This window comes from Leuresthes tenuis, unplaced genomic scaffold (assembly GCF_036924035.1).
Source record: "Leuresthes tenuis unplaced genomic scaffold, fLeuTen1.0.hap1 SCAF_2, whole genome shotgun sequence".
Classification (NCBI taxonomy): domain Eukaryota; kingdom Metazoa; phylum Chordata; class Actinopteri; order Atheriniformes; family Atherinopsidae; genus Leuresthes; species Leuresthes tenuis.
Window position 1 is genome coordinate 2,783,047 of NW_027325356.1, and position 19,664 is coordinate 2,802,710.

General features: G+C 43.1%; 1 protein-coding gene across 1 annotated transcript in view; it reads left to right on the plus strand.

Annotated features, from left to right (window-relative positions):
* The first annotated feature begins 3,782 nt into the window (after positions 1-3,782).
* Positions 3,783-19,664, plus strand: part of LOC140301431 (SH3 and multiple ankyrin repeat domains protein 2-like) — a 256,845-nt gene continuing 240,963 nt past the window's right edge. The window contains exons 1-2 of the mRNA XM_072379870.1: positions 3,783-4,061; positions 17,326-17,396. Coding sequence (XP_072235971.1) covers positions 17,385-17,396 — 12 coding nt within the window. The 5' untranslated portion in view covers positions 3,783-4,061; positions 17,326-17,384. The remainder of the gene's footprint in view (positions 4,062-17,325; positions 17,397-19,664) is intronic.

Sequence of the window (19,664 nt, forward strand, 5' to 3'; positions counted from 1 at the left end):
AAAAAAAAAAAACAGCCAATGTTGAATTTTTAATAACAAGCGTTAAACTTCCTTCAATAATACACCGACTACACGACAAAATGTAGAAGGTGTGAAAGGACCTGAACCCCCAGCAGTGAACCTGATGTTAGACGCCTACCAAAGTTTAATAGATCCAGTAAGAGTCTAATTGAATCCTCTTTAACTCAAGTGTGCATTCCTCCATGCTTTGTGGTAAATGTGATGCTCTGGCAGAGCTGGAAGGTGGCCAGGTGTTTAGAAGTCAAACAGACACTTTTAATCCCCATAAAACGGAAAAAACGCAGCTCTGCAGTCCAAGCTGCTGCTGGCAGCATTATAAGGCAGAAAATAAAGAGGAATCCTGAGTTTAAACCTTTTCCAGGATACTTCTCTGACCATCTAAACCCTTTTGCTTTACCTCTTTTTTACCTTTCGACAGATAAAGTTCGGTCACGTTCGCGTCATTTGGAAGGATTTCAAATTAAAAGCCCCGCAAAGTAAGTGGCAACAGGTCACCGGGTATGAAAAGAGCGCCTTAGAGAGGCAGAGTCTCTCAGAAATAAAGATGGGCAGAGGTACAGCAATCTAAAAAAAACAGTCAATGTTGAATTTTTAAACTGCCTTAAATGCCTCAATAATACACCGACTACATGACAAAATGTAGAAGGTGTGAAAGGACCTGAACCCCCAGCAGTGAACCTGATGCCTACCAAACTTTAATTGATCCAGTAAGAGTCTAATTGAATCCTCTTTAACTCAAGTGTGCATCATGCTTTGTGGTAAATGTGATGCTCTGGCGGAGCTGGAAGGTGGCCAGGTGTTTAGAAGTCAAACAGACGCTTTTAATCCCCATAAAACGGAAAAAACGCAGCTCCTGCAGCTCTGCAGTCCAAGCTGCTGCTGGCAGCGTTATAAGGCAGAAAATAAAGAGGAATCCTGAGTTTAAACCTTTTCCAGGATGCTCGGGATCTAAGGCAGCTGCAAACATCTACATTTCAACGAGGTCACCGTGTTTCTGTGCGTCACCGTGGAAACCAGTGCCGGAAGCCTCACAAGCTTAAGTTCCAGATTCAAGATTAAGACACTTAACAGCGTAATTTCCCAAATGAGGTTCTTCTCTGACCATCTAAACCCTTTTGCTTTACCTCTTTTTTTACCTTTCGACAGATAAAGTTCGGTCACGTTCGCGTCATTTGGAAGGATTTCAAATTAAAAGCCCTGAAAAGTAAGTGGCAACAGGTCACCGGGTATTAAAAGAGCACCTTAGAGAGGCAGAGTCTCTCAGAAATGAAGATGGGCAGAGGTACAGCAATCTAAAAAAAAACAGCCAATGTTGAATTTTTAAACTTCCTTAAATGCGTCAATAATACACCGACTACATGACAAAATGTAGAAGGTGTGAAAGGACCTGAACCCCCAGCAGTGAACCTGATGTTAGACGCCTACCAAAGTTTAATTGATCCAGTAAGAGTCTAATTGAATCCTCTTTAACTCAAGTGTGCATCATGCTTTGTGGTAAATGTGATGCTCTGGCAGAGCTGGAAGGTGGCCAGGTGTTTAGAAGTCTTTTAATCCCCATAAAACGGAAAAAACGCAGCTCCTGCAGCTCTGCTTCCGGTGTTTTTTTAAAAATAAAAAGTCTCAAACTGAACTGCTGTTGCCATGTTTGCAGTAGAAATAAAAGCCACACCAATATCAAACCCTGGAGTTCACACATTGGCTTGCCCCCGGGGAAGAGCCGAGCTGTTGGCCTGGCTGCCCGCCACTGTTGCCATGATCAACATCATCCTGCTCGGCCTCGAAGCGCTGTTGTCATGGTAATGGTACCGTTTATTTGCAGGGGGCACTCTAGTCTCCAATATTTCCGGGACACTCGCAGACAGGGAGGGGAACTGGAGGTAAAAGTGACGGGAGAGGAGTTACCAGACGGACGATTTCTCCAAAGGGCAGGCGGATTAAGCAGTCTGACTCTCCATCTGTGGGCCGCACAGACCGCAGCTATCAGACGTTTATTGCTGTTGGCTTTGTTTCGCCAACATTGTTGAGTCATTCGTTTTATCAGTTACACATAAAGAATTCTTCAAAGCAGTTTGTCTCCGTTTTTATCCTTTAATCTTAGTTTCTTCTCTCCAGCAAAATCAGGGATCAAAGAAATACGCGCGTCCTCATCGCAGCTGAAATGATACGATCGTTGCACAGGTATTACAGGTAGTTAAAAGAAAGAAAGCACGGAAAATGGAACGATATTAAAGGACTGGCGGTGTGGTGAGTTGTGGAGGACTGAAAGGCAGGTGAACAAGATCATTTAATGACAAACCAATGAGATAAAGATCGATGGATGACCAACAGAACGCAGCCGGACACTGAAACCAGGCATAAAACAAGACCAGGAAGTACATTTAAACAGAATGTGTGTGAGAGGAAGATGAAAACCGAAACCGCAGCCCGTGGTTTGATTGATTCATGTCCTGAAACGTGGCTTTTACTTTAATAATCACATGGCTACAGGTTCAGCCTGCAGTCACTCTGTTTCCCTCCATCCTCATCATGGTCCTTAAAGGAGAAACCCGAGGATGACGTCAGCTCCTTTGGTCCTTCACTGGAGTTATGAGTCGTATTTATGAGCAAACTCCAGCTGTGACAGATGTTAATCTTTGTTTTCTGCCCACTTTGTGACTAACCGTGAGGCCAGGCTGGATTGGTGTGGTGTTGACAGCATGTATGCCCTGCAGGTCTGTCGCACCAACAGAGTTTTAGCAGGTTTAGGGACTTTATGATCAACCCATTGGTGCAAACTATAACCTATAACCTATAACGTCTCTGGGGTGCCTCCCTGTGGAGGATCACTGGGAATGGTGAGTGGACCGGAAGCCCCTGACTCCACCCAGGACTCTTTAGGGGAGTTTGGAGAGTCAACTTAAATCTGTCCTAAAATCTCAGCCTCCTTCAGTGATGGTGACGTCATAAAGGACGTTAAACTGGATCCACACGCTGACGTTTAAGAATAATTGTATTTTTCTCCTGTTCTTTAATTCTACGCATCTCACACATTCTTACTTGTGGTAGTTTTAGACTTTGTTATCTGACTTGTTGAGGCTGTTGCCCTTTCCGGTGAACAGTGACGCTCTCAGGATATTTCGTATATTTTGCTTTGGGACTGGAGGATATTTGCTCCCTCGTGTCTTTGATGGAGGTGCGTTATTTGGACAGTTATTTCGCAAAACTCAACCCTTGTATTGGCTGTCCAATAGACTTAAACGACACGTCCAGTGGCGTATGCACACCTGCTTTAGGTGGACTAGTGTCGAAATAAAAGCCCAGTGAGCTCCAGCTCTTCTTTATTCTTTCTAAAGTTGTTGTCCTCCGGCTGAGAAGCGGCTGGTTCCGCTGCACACTTCGGGAAGATGTCCTGTTTTTATTCCCCCTCTGTGAATCCGTACTCTCGTGCAAATATGAATCTTTCCTAAGGATGCATCTGCAGGTGTTTGATGCGGCTGCTGCAGCCTTCGTGTATTTTTGCCATTTGTAACCGCCTCTGCACTTATTGATCGGTGTGACCTGGAATTTCAGATTGTAATATCTTGTGGGCAGGATTTCTGATTTTGGCCTGCATGGGTGGCGAAACTGACACAGATATCCACGCGCACACATCCACCTGTCTTGTCGGAAGGCGCTCGCGCGGTGTCCCTATAATAAACGCCCCCCTCCTCTCTTTCTCCCCACCTGCTCAGTCCTCTGTTTCAGGCAGGGAGATGTGCAGCTCGGAGCCGCGCAGAGTGGCTGTCGCTTCATATTGAATTTCAACGCGGAGGTGGTCGGGTTTCTTCCCGTGAGATCAGGTTTAAAGCGCGCTCCCCCTCCATCCTCCCCACGCGGGTCTCCTCCTCTCAGACTCTGCCCCTTTCCTCCCGTCCACAGATCCGCACTTTGGCTGGAAGTTCTCCCCGGCAGGGCTGCTCCACCGTCCGCGGAGAGCCGGAGCTGGAAGATCTTAGAAAGAGCGGAAAGAAAGGCGAAGGAATTACGCGTTTAACGACGGAGGAACCAGGACGACATTCAAGGTAAACGCGAAGCTTCTGTTAGTTTTACACCTCTGATATGACTTTTTTAGAAAGTTTGTAGCATCACTTCGCACTCTTACATGTTAGAGATGGTTTTCTTTCGGCAGTTTTGACGCTTATTAAACGCAGTCCAGCTGGACAAATCTCCCCCAACAACTAGCAGCATCCACTTCATGATATTCTATTTCCTCCGTTAGACATAAACAGCAAGAAGCAACTTTCGGATTCCAGGCTCTGAATAATCTTTCTAGCGACTAAACTAATTAGTCCAACCATAATAAAGTAGTGGATTCCAGAGCAAACCGTGGATGTGACCACAGGGGAAACCGTGCAGTGGAATAAAGCTGAACAGGCATGTTTTCAGCACTTAACAAGCAGGTGGAGCCCGTAATTAATTGTTGCCGGAACAAAACCACAGTAAACGCATTGTTCCACCTTAGTGACACGATTTAACCTGCACATTAATTAACTGCACATATTGAATTAATGCTGATAGTGATTAAAATGCTCCCTAACATCAGCTCTGAGGATGTGGACTGAGAGATTTTAAATTCTCAGCGGAGTGAGGGAAAACCTGAGGTCCAAATAAACCGACGGCTCCTTACTGGCAGCTGGTAATAAGTTTCTTTTCCTGTAGTTTGTGACCTTTAACTGCAGAAGTACATCTGCACCTGTTCATGAATCAGGAAAAGTATTTTGTTTCTTCTTTTAAATGAAGGCTTAAGGTGTGGAAGGGTCTGGATTTGGATCTTTAGGTTCGGATGCGCAGCGTTATCAGTGCATCTTTGGCACGTGGTGGCTGATTAGAGGCTTCAAAGATGAGGTCAGTTATGCGGTGGTCGTGTCAGGATCCTCTCCGGGAGAGTCTCAAAGTCAGATGAGGATGCTAGCTTTGTTTAAAACTGAACAGCTGAGGTCACTTTCATATTTTACTCAGTGAATGTGAATATTTTAACAGCTGTCTGTTTTGTTCGGATCTGCCAGTAAGAGGAGGCTCAATATGTTGAGTTCACCGCAGGATAGACTTGTAAGAAGGTGTAAAAATCTGAGCTTTCAACTGGCCTCAACAAGCCAAATATCAGCAGACTGGATGTTGGCAAAGCTGAGCTTTCCTAATACATGTTAAGCTAATTATCTTTTGGGGGGGCTGCACCGTCACCCCACAGCAGATTGGAGGGTTCCAGGTTTGAATCCCAGCTTGTTCTTTCTGTGTGGAGTCTGCATGTTCTCTCCTGGTTCTCCGGCTTCCTTCCAGCGTCCAAAAACATGCATTTAGGTCAACTGGTGTCTCTGAAATTGTCCTTCAGAGTGAGTGTGTGTTTGTGGTTGTGTGGCCCTGTGATGGACTGCCGACCTCTCCAGGGTGAAACCCGCCTCTCGCCCAATGACCGCTGGGATAGGCTCCAGCGGGTAAAGAAAATGGATGATAAATGCTTATTGAGACTGCAGCTGCAGTGGCTCAATGATGCTGGAGACATCTTCTCCTTAATCTAAAGAATAAGTGACAGAGCTTGAGTTCTGCTGGAGGAAGATAAACTCAATCAGAACTTGGAAAATCAAATGTTAAAGGCTTAAAACTGTCCCATAAAGCGCCAATAATTCCAGTTCATGGTTACCAATAACCAACTTCTGTCTCCCAGAGGACTCGCAGCACAGTCTGCTTCTTTATAAAAGTAACTTTCTAAGTCAGACTGTTTGTTTTGGGACTCAAACTGAATCCGTCTGAGTCTCTTCAGCATCTGAATGTGAGCCAAACTGATTCTTTTTATGATAGACATCATAAACTGACCTTTTGTGGTCTTTGAGGCCTAAAACGGCCGTCTCATAAGGAGGCTTTTTGGGCTTTATCACTGACATTTAAAGGACTAAATGAGGGAGAATGTGCTTCTCAATATCTCCAGCTCTCACACAGTCATTTTAATCTTTCAGAACATTTTGAATAAACGTCCTGCAGACAGACGATGTATCCTGATGGAAGTATTTGACCTGATGTATCCTGAGATGCAGACCTCCAGGATCACATGTTTGGCATCACTTATTCTTGCACTAATTTGCAGCTGGAACTCATTTTGTTGCGTTGTTCACGTGAAGAAGAGGCTTAAAATCAGAGTTCAGGGATTTCAGTGGATCCTTGAAATGGGTAAATATCTGGCACAGCAAATGATCCATTTTAGCCAGTTTTTATGCGGTTAAGAAGCTTGTAAATAAGTGGCTGTGTACCCCGCCTCTCGCCCAATGAGAGCTGGGATAGCCTCCAGCCCCCCCCCGTGACCCTAAATTAGATTAAGCTAGTATAGAAAATGGATGGATAGATGTGTCTCTTTAGGTGTTAGCTGTCTTAAAGTATGGGAGCGATGCCACAGTGGCAGAGATGTGCTTTTCTGTTACTTTACCAGTGAAAACGTGAAAGTTTTGTGCTGATTCAGTCCTTATAGCGAACAATCGGACCTAGAATCTGAAGAGTTGAGTATTTTTTAAATGACACGGTCCCTGTAAGGTGGCCGGAAGGGAGAAGAAGCAAAGTCACTGGACTTAGAAAGCCTGAAACTGGAGTTTGAGACCATTTGTCACGTCCCTGTTTTCATTCATTTAGATTATGAAGTAAAAAAGCTTCCCCTGCTGCCGTTTTCATTCATAAAAATGAAGGTTGTTGTCTTGGACTGACTTCTTGTTCACACACTGAGGCCCACGTTAAGACTTCCAGCAGCTGTGAGTTTGAAAAATGACTCATTCCTTTTTTTAACGCATTTTTTTTGGGAACATAAATTCATTTGAGCCGCTTTGAGAGCTCAGCACCTGCTCCATTATAGCTCTTGACTTGTTGAGTCAGTTTGCTTTCAGTGAGGCCGTCAACATCATTGGTGAGTTGTTGAAATATTATTTTTAGCACGATATTTGGAAGCCCAGATTATTCCAGCCTTTCAGTAACAAATTTACTGAACTCAACAGAGTTAATTACTGTGTAAAGTTGTAGGATTTCTCCTCAGTGAGGCCCTTCAGGTTTTAGTTTGGACGTTTTGTGTTTTTACTCAGATTATTTGTATTTATTTGAATTCCTTTGAGCTGCAGCTGATCATCATTTAATCTCTAAAACACTTTAATTGTAACAAATGAGCCGTTTTTGTCCAGAAATTGATTTTATATGAAAGAAAATGTCATTTTGAGTTCCCTGACTGAAAGATTTCAGTCTACAGTAATAAACTTTGATATAATTGAGTTGGATTCCCTCTAATTTAGTCTCATTTTGACCGTATAAAATTGTTGCTGCTTTGATCGTTAATTACCAACTTCTGATTTCTAATTTTCCTGGATTTCCTGCATGGAATTTCAACAGTTTATGAAGCTTCTTCTTGCTCAGTTAGAGACAGAAGGAGTGGATTTACTGCTAAAGAAAACGTTAATCTGACAACTACTCCACAGGCTCAGAGCAGCGTGAACAAACCCTTTTCCCTTTGAAAAAGCCTCATATCTCAGGCAGATATTTCAGAATTAGTCATTTACTTCAGGTGAGACCTGGATTTCATGAAAACGTGTAATTTCAGCCGCAGCGTCTCTCATCCATGACATCCAGCCTGTGCAACGACGGACTGGCATTTACCTAAATGTCAGGTGTAAGCATACATGTGGGCGAACATCTCATTTACTGAGAGATGTTTAATTAATACTTTATGGTTTTACAGCACGCAGCTGCTGCCTTCCCTCGCTGTTAACGTGTGTATCAGGCCACGGTCTTTAAAAAGATTTATCTGAAATATTCATTTAGGTGGCGTTTATCTCCCTCAGCCTTTGATTCTTACTTCCCGACACTGAGGCGTTCTTCGTAACTGATGGTTAATTTCTCTTTCCCATTTTACTGTGAGACAATACCTGGAGCTGCTATTTTAAACCTCACTTTCCTTTCTGCGTCTCCCACCTGTTCAGTCAAGTTGAAGGTGCGGATCAGTGTGGTTCAGACTTCGTTTAGTGGCTTAAACCGACAAAGATTTTCATAATCTGCGTCTCCGTGGGCTCCACACATCCCTTTGCAGTCATTTGCACGCTTAATTTCAGAGTCATGAAGCTTTAAATGCAGTTCTATAAGAATGTGATGCGTCCTCATCACATGATGTCACATTTGCATGTTTTACGCCTCATTTTCTCCACAGTTTGCTTTGCTGGACTGTTTTCACTTTCTTGTACTGACAAACCAACCAAACACCAGAGCATCTGCATCCAAACTGAATCTCTTGCTCCATCAAAGGTTGCTAGAAACTTGGGTGAGCTCAAATGTAATGGTAAAAAGAGGCCTTGATGTCCAGGTTTATTCCAATAAATGCTCTGAAGCAAAGCTGTGAAGTTCTAACAAAGAATAAATAAATCCAAACTGAATCTCTTGCTCCATCAAAGGTTGCTAGAAACTTGGGTGTCATGATTGATGACCAACTAACCTTCAAAGATCACGTTACCTCGGTTACTCGTTCAGCCGCTTTGCATTACTAAACATAAGAAAGATCAGACCATAGCTGACCCAAACTTTTACGCCTCAAACTTTTAATTTAATGCAAAACAATGGAAAAAATGATGTTGCTCAGATTATTTTCTTTATTATTTTCAGGTTAGAATGTAAAATATCTGCAGAATGATTTCTGTGAATAAATATTCATCATCATTGTGCAAATTTAGAGGAACTTTCTGACGGCTGAAATAATGGGAACATAACAGCTATACAATGATTTAAGCATCCCGAAAATAGCCCAATAAATTCAAACTGTACTGTCAATATGATAATGATGGGTTAAAGTCCAAAAACACTCTTAAAACATGCATATTGTCTGCTCTCTGTCTTCCAGGAGGGATTTAAAGAAGGATTTAATGTACTGATACCAAAGTAGGTACAGATAAGGACAGTGGGTTCAGGTAAAAAAAAAGAAGATGTTAGGGGAAAATCTCAAGGACTTTGAAAAAGACGATTAAAAAGGTGGTAAAAAAATACTGTCAGCAGTAAAAAATATCGCAGAAAAAGCACATTTTTATCATTTGAACTATTACTTCATCAAGGTTGGTGTGCAGTGAAGGAAAGTGTAAGATCACAGGTTGCTCACACTCGTTTCCTCTCATTCATTCACATCAATCCCATTAAGAATAACTTAATAGATAATAATTAATAGATAAAGGATGCTGTAGTATTTCCAGTGTTAGAGGAGAAGCTAAAGGAAGCACGAAGCCTCGTTTCCTCATCATTTAGAGCCTTCAACCGGCTCTCGAAGGCACATGGTAGCCCTAAACTGTCTGGAGATGCTACTATGACAGTCTTTGGACGCGTCGTCATGGCAACGTGGAGAATTTTGGCAAAGTTTTACACAATGCACTTCATTGTGCATTTGAAATCCATGATGTTTGCACATTTAGCGCTTAAAAAAAAACAGAAGAGAAGTGGATAGAAGTTGAAATAAAGACTTTAGAAACAACATTAGAATAAAATTGGACATGATTTAGTTTACTGCAGGTGTTTATCTGGTTTACCCTCCTAATGCCTTTACCAATCACCAGCTGATTTTTCATGTTGGCGCCATTCATTTCAGGATTTAATTCCAGAGGCAGGCAGGCAGCCTGCTGCAGCCACTTTGAGTTTTTCTGTGTGGAAACACCAATTTCTTTCTTAAACATTTGGATGTTGTGCTGCTGGAAGGAGCTCTGCTGCGAACTCATTTTACATCTGCATTGTGATGCATTAACATAGCAGCAGGAAAGTTAACTGCTGACGCTGTGTGTGACATCATCGGCTAAGTTGTTGCTAAGCTACGAAAACAACAGCCCAACCCACTGATGGAGACCCCTGAAGGTTTCTACGTGTTTCTCAGCTGATTTCTAGTTTATTTTGCCCCCTTTGGGGATTATAAAAGTGGATTGAATTGCATTCAGATGGGAACTTTGTGCTTCCCAAACACGTTAAGCTCTGTGCTTTTTCCCAAACCCCCACATTTGTAAAAGTAGCTTCTTGGTAAATGTATTTTCTGGCTCTAAACTCTTGCTTTGACACATCTGTTGTACGATAGGAGATAGCGTGTTCTCCGCTTAGAGTGGCCTCAGCTGACCAAAAAGCAATTCAGACACTGAATTGTCCTCTCTCTGGTTTTAGAAATGATTCTGTGAGGTCACAGGAAATATCCACCTTGGCTTTACCATAATAAGGACAAATGTAAGACTGTCACACAGAGAGCCGGAGTTGTGCCGCCGCCTCAGCCGGCACAAACTCGCCGGCAGATCTGCGGAGAGCACGGCCCTTTTCCTGTTTCACATTTATCTCTGTTATGGCACAGCAGCCAGGGAGGGGGCCACAGGAAGTGTGCGTTTGGGTGTGTTTAAGAAGGATTCTGCCATCTGCAGTGATCAAAGGCAAACTTTGGGGACATCTGAGTCCAGTCCTGAGGCATTTGCACAGCAAGAGTCGGAGAGAGCAAATGAAGGAGAGATTGAGTACACAGACAAACAGAAGATGGCAGAGAGGAGGTGGAAGAGAAGCTGTTGTATATGCAAACTTTTCATTTCTCCCACTCCCTTCTCTTCTTTCAGTAAACCTCTCTGTGGCCTGCTGATGTTTAATCTTGGCAGGGAGTCCCCAGCATGGCCTCTGCTTCTCAGGCTGGGATGTGGGACATGGTCCACTGCAGCATGGCTTTGGTGCTGGCTTTGTGAGCGTCTTACCTCACAAATGTTCCTTTTGGATGTCAGTGAGGTAGTGATGGATGCTTGTGGCTGGACCGGAGTCTGGCCATAAAGGCTCTTCTTTTAGATAATCTATGTGAACATCAGGCAGAACGACTTCTTCCAAAGGCTCAAACAAAGCCACAGTTTCATTATTCAGTGAGTAAAATCCGAGGTAAATGTGAGGTGAGATATGTTTTCCACTAATGGCTTCAGGACTTATTTCCCTCATCGTGATGTTCAGTGTAGGGGGGGGGGGGGTGGGGGGGGGGGCGATATGGCAAAAATATCATATCACGATTTAAAAAAAATAAAATCACGATTTCGATTTTATCACATTCTTAAATTGAAAAAATTAAAAACAGACAGAAGTATTTTCAGCTGGGCAGCTCGTACCGCGGGTCAAATACTTGAAGCAGGCGTTTGAACGCCTCCTTTTCTACCGTCTTAAACGGTACCGATACTTTGCAAAATAAAATGTAACAGCTTCTGTTTCCTCTTTCCATCGCCTGCTTGACTTGTCATACGGAGAGTTTTTGTTAAACGCCTGTGTTAATGTTGTCTGTTTTGGTCTTAGCTAGCCGATGCTAACGCTAGCCGCTGCTAACGCTAGCCCAGGGATGTCAAACTCCGGTCCTCGAGGGCCGCTGTCCTGCAGGTTTTAGACGTTTCCCTGCTCCAACACACCTGATTCAGATTAAATGAATCTCTTCAAAAGATTGTTACATTCTGCACAAACCAGCTAATGAGGCATTGATCTCAATCAGGTGTGTTGGAGCAGGGAAACATCTAAAACCTGCAGGACAGCAGCCCTCCAGGACCGGAGTTTGACATCCCTGCGCCAGCCGCTGCTAACGGTAGCCGCTGCTAACGCTAGCTGCTGCCTTCCGCCTGCGGTGCCGGTGCCGCCGGGCCCCTCGCTGTTTGGCTCTCAGCATACTGTTTGGATGCTTCTTCTTCAAGTGATTGAACAGGTTCGTCCTGTTGCCACCAGACGTGTGAACCGTTTCTGTGCAAACTTTGTAAATCACATTTATTTGCGCTTGATCAGTCGCGGAAAATCCAAACCAATTCCATATAATGGAGGTGGAATGATTTTTAGCGACCAGCTCCTCCGTTTGGCTTTCAGCCACGGCTCTCCATGCAGCTACACACAAACAAGGAGGCGGGTAAGAAAGCGCGTCACTGCCCGTAGTTCGCTGTGATTGGTCGGTCAGGTAGATGACGTAACACGTCTGGTGCGTCGGTGCATCAGCATAGAACTGCAGTTTATAGAATGTGCCCGAGACGATCCCACGATCTCTGCAGTTTGACAGATCGTTACGGAGCGTCTTCACGTTGCAATCCTTCACGATCTAATATCGTCATATCGCCCACCCCTAGTTCACTGTACAGTTAAACAGTATTTGGCGTCTGAGAAGCAGTGCCACGTGATCTGATTGAGTTGTTTACTCTCTTGTAGCTGTTAGTTTTGGTATTACACCATTTGTCTTGTGTTTCTTATCCTTTCTTCTTATCGGTTTTTCCCTTAGTTAACAGCAGGCAGCTGTAATGATCTCATTCTACAGAACCTGCCCAGAATCAAATGAAAAAGTGATTTATTTAGAACAGCAGAGAACCAGTTCATCTCTCATTCATGTATCAGGTACCCCGGACAGCAGAGAACCCATGGCCACAGGTCAATGATGCGCTAAAGGGTTGTTTTCTTGTCTTCGGCTCTCACTGAGAGTCCAGATTTCAGGTGTTTTAGCAACTTATTCACATCAAAATCCCTAAAAAAAGACATTTCCAAATGCAAATAATAGCAGCTGTGAACTAGTTTGAGTAAAATATTCTTTTCATATGGAAGGACATAGATTTCCCCTCCTGCCACAGAAATGTGTTGCAGTTATCTTTGATGCGCTGATCATCAGTAAACGAAGAAGAAAGAGGAGACCCTGAAAGGCTGAAGCTCTAGAGATGCTCGAGGACTGAAAATCTACAAAGACACATTGTCTTTTATGTGAGTAAAGTTATGGTGTTTTCCCCTTAAATCATCCAAAACGTTGGAATAACATGTATTTTGGGCCAAAATCGCACATAAAAAAGCATCAAAGCACCTGAGACACACTGCGAGGAGCTGACTGGGCCTGAGATTTATTTCTCTTTACTGGTGTCCTCTTTAAAAACTGTCAGTATATCATCAAACTGGTGTTGATGCGTGTGACGTAAGGAATAAAATCAGGGTCGCACTGGGAAGTGAATACAGTTATAAACGGGTATTATTCAGCTCACATTTCAGAAATGTTGCAGTTATTGAGTTAAAATGCATTTTTTTGGGTTTTTTTTACACAAAATCTTTTAATTCTATCAGTATTAATACTTGTTGTGACTCAGAAGTGATGTGTGGATGTCGCTCTGAGCTTCTCAAAGTGGCTGAATAAGCCGTAGTCGTTCAGCACTGTCTTGTCTTGCCTTGACTTGTTATGGGTGCCCCATGCCATAGGCAGGGCACACATATTACTATTGCTCATACTTATTATTTTTCCGCTTCCGTCACGTTTTTCGGCGCGCTACTCGTCCCACAGCGAAGGTCCGACTAAAATAAAAAATACATGGCTGCGTGCGCGCCGATGGGCAGAAGTGTGCTATTACTTTTCTCTCTCATTACTCGAAAGAAATAGCGGATAAATGGGAAAAAGCGGGCAAATTGTCAATGGGAAAATGAATGGAGAAGGCCAAAAAAAAAGAGCTGTTATATCTTCATTTGTAAGTCGCTTTGGATAAAAGCGTCTGATAAATACAGAAACATAAAACATGTGACGTTCAGTTGATGTGATGTTTTATCTTGGCCTGGACTTACAAACAGAATTTTTAATGGAAACCCTGCATGCACCTCACAGCAGGAGGGGTCCAGGTTTGAATCGGTCCAATGGGGGATAGTGGCTGACGGTACCGACATCTTCTTGGACACATTAATACTGTGGCATTTATTCTGGAGCCACATCATACACGTTCGAGGTAGAACTACAGATTTCTCTCTGTGCTTTCTGTCAAATAAGGCAGAGAAACTGGGTTTCAACCAGTAACCGAGACTCTTTCCAGCATAAATGGGAAGGAAGGTAATGAGCCCACAGGTGGCTCTGCTGGAATGGCTGTAAATCCTCTTGTGTGAGTGGCTGCTTTCTGTCTCTTCCTCTCAGAGAAGTTTGTTTGATCTGAAGTAAGGGGCTAACGTTGCTTGTGTGGTTTAAATGACTCAACTCTCCTGTCTCTTTCCCATTTTGGCTTTTTAATCCTGTTCTTCACTTCAGTTTTTCAGAATCTCAGCACATCACAGAGCTTCTGAAACCTGAGAGTTTTGTAAAGATGAATAATAAAAGGAAGTCTGAATTTTATCACTCAGCAACACGCTTGTAGAGTAAAGTGATTCAGCCTTGAAGTACTTATGAGCAGCTAATCTGATCTGCATTCGACGTGGTCCGAGCACTTTTAGTTCTGGGAACCAGGGAGGAATTATGAGGAATTTCCTAACCCCCCAAACAGCGACTCGGAACAGGAGGAAGTGACTACGCTCCATCTGAAACTACGGAAACCTAAAAGACTTCCTGGAGTTTCTCAGCCAAAGAACGTCTGTTTCTCTGTGTCGATCCATCAGAACCCGTCAGACTTGTTGGATAATCCACTGCTGTTGGATAAATATTCAAAAGACTGTAAATGTCTGTGTTTTTTCAGGATTTTCACACATTTCTGTCATCTTGTAAGTTAAGATAAGATAAACTTTATTGATCCCACAGTGGGAACGTATTGAATTCTGAGTCCCAGCTGATTGGCAGCAGCATATCTTGGGCAGCATTAACTGATAATGCACTGGAGATTTTCCATTCTGATGCCCTGTGACATGCTTTTAAATGCAGTGTATATGGAGTTTGAATGAACCGCCCTGATGTTTTTGAGGTTTGAGTATTAGATGGAGGGAATTTGCTTATTTGTGCCATTCTGTTAGCTTAGCTCCTCTCTGGTTCTCCAAGCGGGGAGTGCTCTGATTGGCCTCTGCTGCAGGTAAGATGCTGTATACTCACACAACCTTTCTTTAAAAAACGTTTTGTTTTAAATCCCTTCATTAAGTGACATTGTGCACAAACATATTTTGTGGCGCCATTTTCCTTTAACTCAGCAACATCAACAGCGAGTTGAGCTCTAACCTCCAGGATGTTACTGCTTCGTTGAGCACTGATGGCAAATTAAAAATGATTTCTCACATGGGGAAACACAAAAAGCATGTATCCGGAAGCTGAAGGATATTATTCGATAGATAAATCTGTAAATGCATTCGTACGATTGCAAATAAACCAAAAAATGAACAGCTGTAAGTTCTAACTGGATCTCTGAAAGTAAACACTATTAAAAATAATCGCATACACCTAATCAATGAATGAATATGAAAATAAAGGTTAAATACAGGTGAAAACCTTCTAAGTAAAGCACTGACTCAGTCAGAAGTATAAGTCTACATAAAGGACTCTGAGTTTATGGGTTTAAATAATCACAAACTGAGCTTGTGTTTATATTTCCCTCAAGCGAAAAATTAAGGAAAAGACGTTCTCCCGGGATTTGCACCAGCAGTCTGCAGACGGTAAACAGGCCTACTTACCTGCTCGTTGTTTTCTGCTCGGTTTATGAGGTTACAGCATGTAGAATATCCTTTATTCTAAGTGCTGTTAGCCTTTGTTCTTCTGAATTTGGGTGAAAAAACGATTTGAAGAAATATTTTGCAGGATTTTGTCGTTCGGCCACATCTTCATTATTTAAAAGATCTTTACGCCAATTAGTGAGAAAGCATGCAGAAGCTGTTTGGTGTGAAGCTGCTTTGCTGGGCAAAAGGACCATTTACATGCCTTAAATGAGCATATTTTAAACACAGTTAAAGGGGACTCTGGTATTTTTAAACCTGGACCTTATTTCTGGCATGAAATACATTCATCTGCTCACTGAGAACAATTTGGTGAAAGCCGGCGTCCTTCAGAAGATATTTAGATAACTGGAGATCCATATAACGGAGAGAACGGGGCTTAGAGGATGCAGCCTCTAAATAAGGCATTATCTGTCTTTATTTCACCAATACTTTAAGAAGAATGAATGAATGAACGTGTGCTATAGCTCTGTTAGCTCATAGCTGCTGTTATGGGGCTACTTGCAGCTATAGGAGAGCTAACGGAGGGATTTCTACACAGGCACTCTACTGGGACCACTTCATCCACACGCCCCCCTGCAGCACAGTTTATTCACTCCGGTAAGAACGTCCATCTTACTCAAAGTCGTCGTCCACGTCGTCAAAATCTGATAAATATCCTGCCACGTTGCACAAAACTATCAGCAGCAAACTCTGTGTGAAGTTAGCCGACTGTCACAGAGCACGGAGTGAATAAACTGTGCTGCAGGGGGGCGTGTGGATGAAGTGGTCCCAGTAGAGTGCCTGTGTAGAAATCCCTCCGTTAGCTCTCCTATAGCTGCAAGTAGCCACAACACAGCAGCTATGAGCTGAAAGAAAATTAATCTAGAAGAATCGGAAGAAAGCTAGAAAGTCCAAAAGCTCCTCCTCCTGAGCTGCAGCTCCTCCTCCTGAGCTGCAGCCTCATAGGTCGTCACCGCTAAATGAGGGAAGTTTTATGTGTAAAATTCCCTTTTTTTTATTTCATATTTAGGTCTACTTCACTACATTGTGCAGAAAGTGACGGCTCATAGTGCTTTCTGAAGTTTGTGCGTGCACGTGCACGTGCACAGTTGTAAAACCCTGATTAGCTTTATCTTTTTTTCTCCATCTGCCACAAACCCTGTTGCTGCGTCTAAATGTTTCAGAGCCTCAAGATATGAAGCATTTCAGCTGACAGATTTTTATTTAATCTTTGATCTTCAGCTGCTTACTTGTTTGTTGTAGCCCTTCCTCCTCCTCCTCCTCCTCCTCCTCCTCCTCCCTCGTCAGTACAGAAATATTTAAGTGTGCGCAGGCTGTCACATTAACAGCAGATCTTACACATTCGCTGTAATTCTTGGTTTTATCTGGGTCTGCTGATGTAAATTTGCTCTCGGTTGTTGGTTTTATTTTTGATAAACAGACAAAATTACAGACTTTACAACAAGGAATTCATCAAACTACTGTCATCACAGTCTGTAGAAAGTGGAAAGTTAGTAATATTTAATGGATTTCCTCTCGCAGCAGGATCACAAAGCGCATGAAATAAACAAGTGTCAGAAATCAAACTTCACAATAGACGGCCCCTCCCCCACACGCCATTTCCACTCTGCGGGGACACAAGTGTGGAGTAAAACAGTTGTAGGTGGATGGGTGGATGTGATTAATGCTGATGCTTTGTATTTTACATGTTGCATAATCATAAATGGGATTTGCATGTAGCAAACACTCCCAGAGAAGAAGAACCACATCCAGAGCTCATGGGGGGTTGCAGCAGGTTGTTTGCAGGTCTGCACTTTTCACTGTAAATATGAAATATTTAAACATAGAAATATGCAGAAGGCTAAAGTGAGTTCATTTACTGTAGACATTTCTGCCCCCCCCCTCTTTTCTCTCCTCCCCACTCAGGGAATCTGGGTGAAACTGTGGAACCTCCTCCCTGAGAGAGCTTTTCTCCTCTGGATGTTATGGCTGAAATGGTATGTAGGCTCCATCAAAGGCTAAGCATGTAGCTGAAAGTCGGGGGGGGGGGGGGTGAATGACAGCTGGGGAGAACGATGAATGTTGGGGGGATGCATGACGTTTTTATCGAGCTTTGTTCAGGATTTTAACAGAGCTTAAAAGAGATTTTATGTAGACAGCCTCAGTGAGATGAAGGTATCTCACATGAAATTGATTGTCTTTGATCCACATCCATGCATGTGTGTATATATCCATCACCTGTGTTTACTTTTCACTGTTCACATGACACTGAATGAGCTCCATGTTTCTATCTCTGACACTGAAAGCATCAGAAATGCTGCTTTAAAATACATCTGTGTGGTTTTACCAGCTGTTTCAGTGGTTTGTGATACTTTTAATGCGTTTTTCAGTCATAAAACTGTGAAGATACTTTCAGGATGTGGAACTGAGAAGAAACTCAGTGACATAAGTCTGTTAAAGATGCTGCAGATTGGTGAAAAACTCCCAGCGAGGCGTTCAAATACATGGAATTAAGTCTTAGATGAGCTGCAGTCTTTCTGGGATGTGTTCCAGGTGAAAAACACCAAAGTTGGGCTCTTTTACAGTCCAGTTATGTTTGTTTTTAGGCAACAAAAGACGCATTCAGAATTAAATACCCCAGGTCTTTATGGACAGTCAAACCCAAAATCTGTTAAAGTTAGACGCTACTGCAGGGCCGTCTTCCTATTGGTTAGACTCCCTCTTCTCTGTCCTTCTCAGGACTCACGGTGCAGTTAGAGGGCAGTAAATAAGGAAGCTTGCTTCATTAAAAATGTGTTAAAGTTCCATATTTCTGCAGCTCTTGTTAGTTGTCTCTGCTGTAAAACAGTTCACTGCTTTCCTGCCAGCTGGAGCTTCCTCCATAATTCACCGACTGCTTCCTCTCAGGCTTTCTGGAGCAGACTGAAGCGTATTAAACGGTCCGGTTTGAATGTCATGTTTAACAACAACTGCAACAATTTCTGTGGTACAACTTAATTTGAACTGATTTGAGAGCTGTTGTGGAAAGTGAAGGTCAGGAGACCGAGACCGAAAGGTAGAAATAAAACACATATTCAGAGAGTCTCTGGAAACTCGATCAGATCGGTTCAGGCACAAGACAATTATTTACCCCCCATGCTCCTCCGGTGAAAAGTTAGGGGCTTAAGTTGGACCCCATTAGTTTCAGTTGATTTATAAAGTGCCAAAATTACAACAAATGTCATCTCAAGGCACTTAAATAATATAGTCCAATTCAAGCCAATTGGAATCATAATCCAATGAAATCCAATTAATTAATTTCAAAATAATCCAATTCATTCATATAGAGCCAATTCAAAAAATAATATCCTAGCTAAGGATAAGTCCAATCTCCCGTCCTGAGCCTGAGGGACTGTGGAAAAGAACAACTCCCTTTAACAGGAAGAAACCTCTGGCAGAACCAGAACCAGGAGGAAACCTCTGGCAGAACCAGAACCAGGAAGAAACCTCTGGCAGAACCAGAACCAGGAAGAAACCTCTGGCAGAACCAGGAAGAAACCTCTGGCAGAACCAGACTCAGGAAGAAACCTCTGGCAGAACCAGGAAGAAACCTCTGGCAGAACCAGGAAGAAACCTCTGACAGAACCAGAACCAGGAAGGGTGTCCATCCGCCTCGACCAGCTGGGGTTTGAGAAGACAGAAAAGAGGGAAAAGAGGGGGGAAAAACACCATAACACCATTCAAAGGATACCTGCTGGAACAGGGAAACACAAGTTAATAACCACAATAATGTCACATGGACATAAAATCATTTGAGAAATTAAAAAGAGAGCAAAGTGAGGAAAGGTGTGACAGATGAGCTCCCCCAGCAGGCTGGGCCTATAGCAGCTTAACTATGGGATGTTTCAGGCTCCCCTGAGCCATCCCTAACTATAAGCTTTATCAGAAAGGAAAGTTTCAGCCTGATCTTAAAGGTAGAGAGGGTGTCTGCTTCCTGAAGCCAAACTGGCAGCTGGTTCCACAGAGAGGGGCCTGATAACTGAAGGCTCTGCCTCCCATTCTGCTTTTAGGGGCCTGATAACTGAAGGCTCTGCCTCCCATTCTGCTTTTAGGGGCCTGATAACTGAAGGCTCTGCCTCCCATTCTGCTTTTAGGGGCCTGATAACTGAAGGCTCTGCCTCCCATTCTGCTTTTAGGGGCCTGATAACTGAAGGCTCTGCCTCCCATTCTACTTTTAGGGGCCTGATAACTGAAGGCTCTGCCTCCCATTCTGCTTTTAGGGGCCT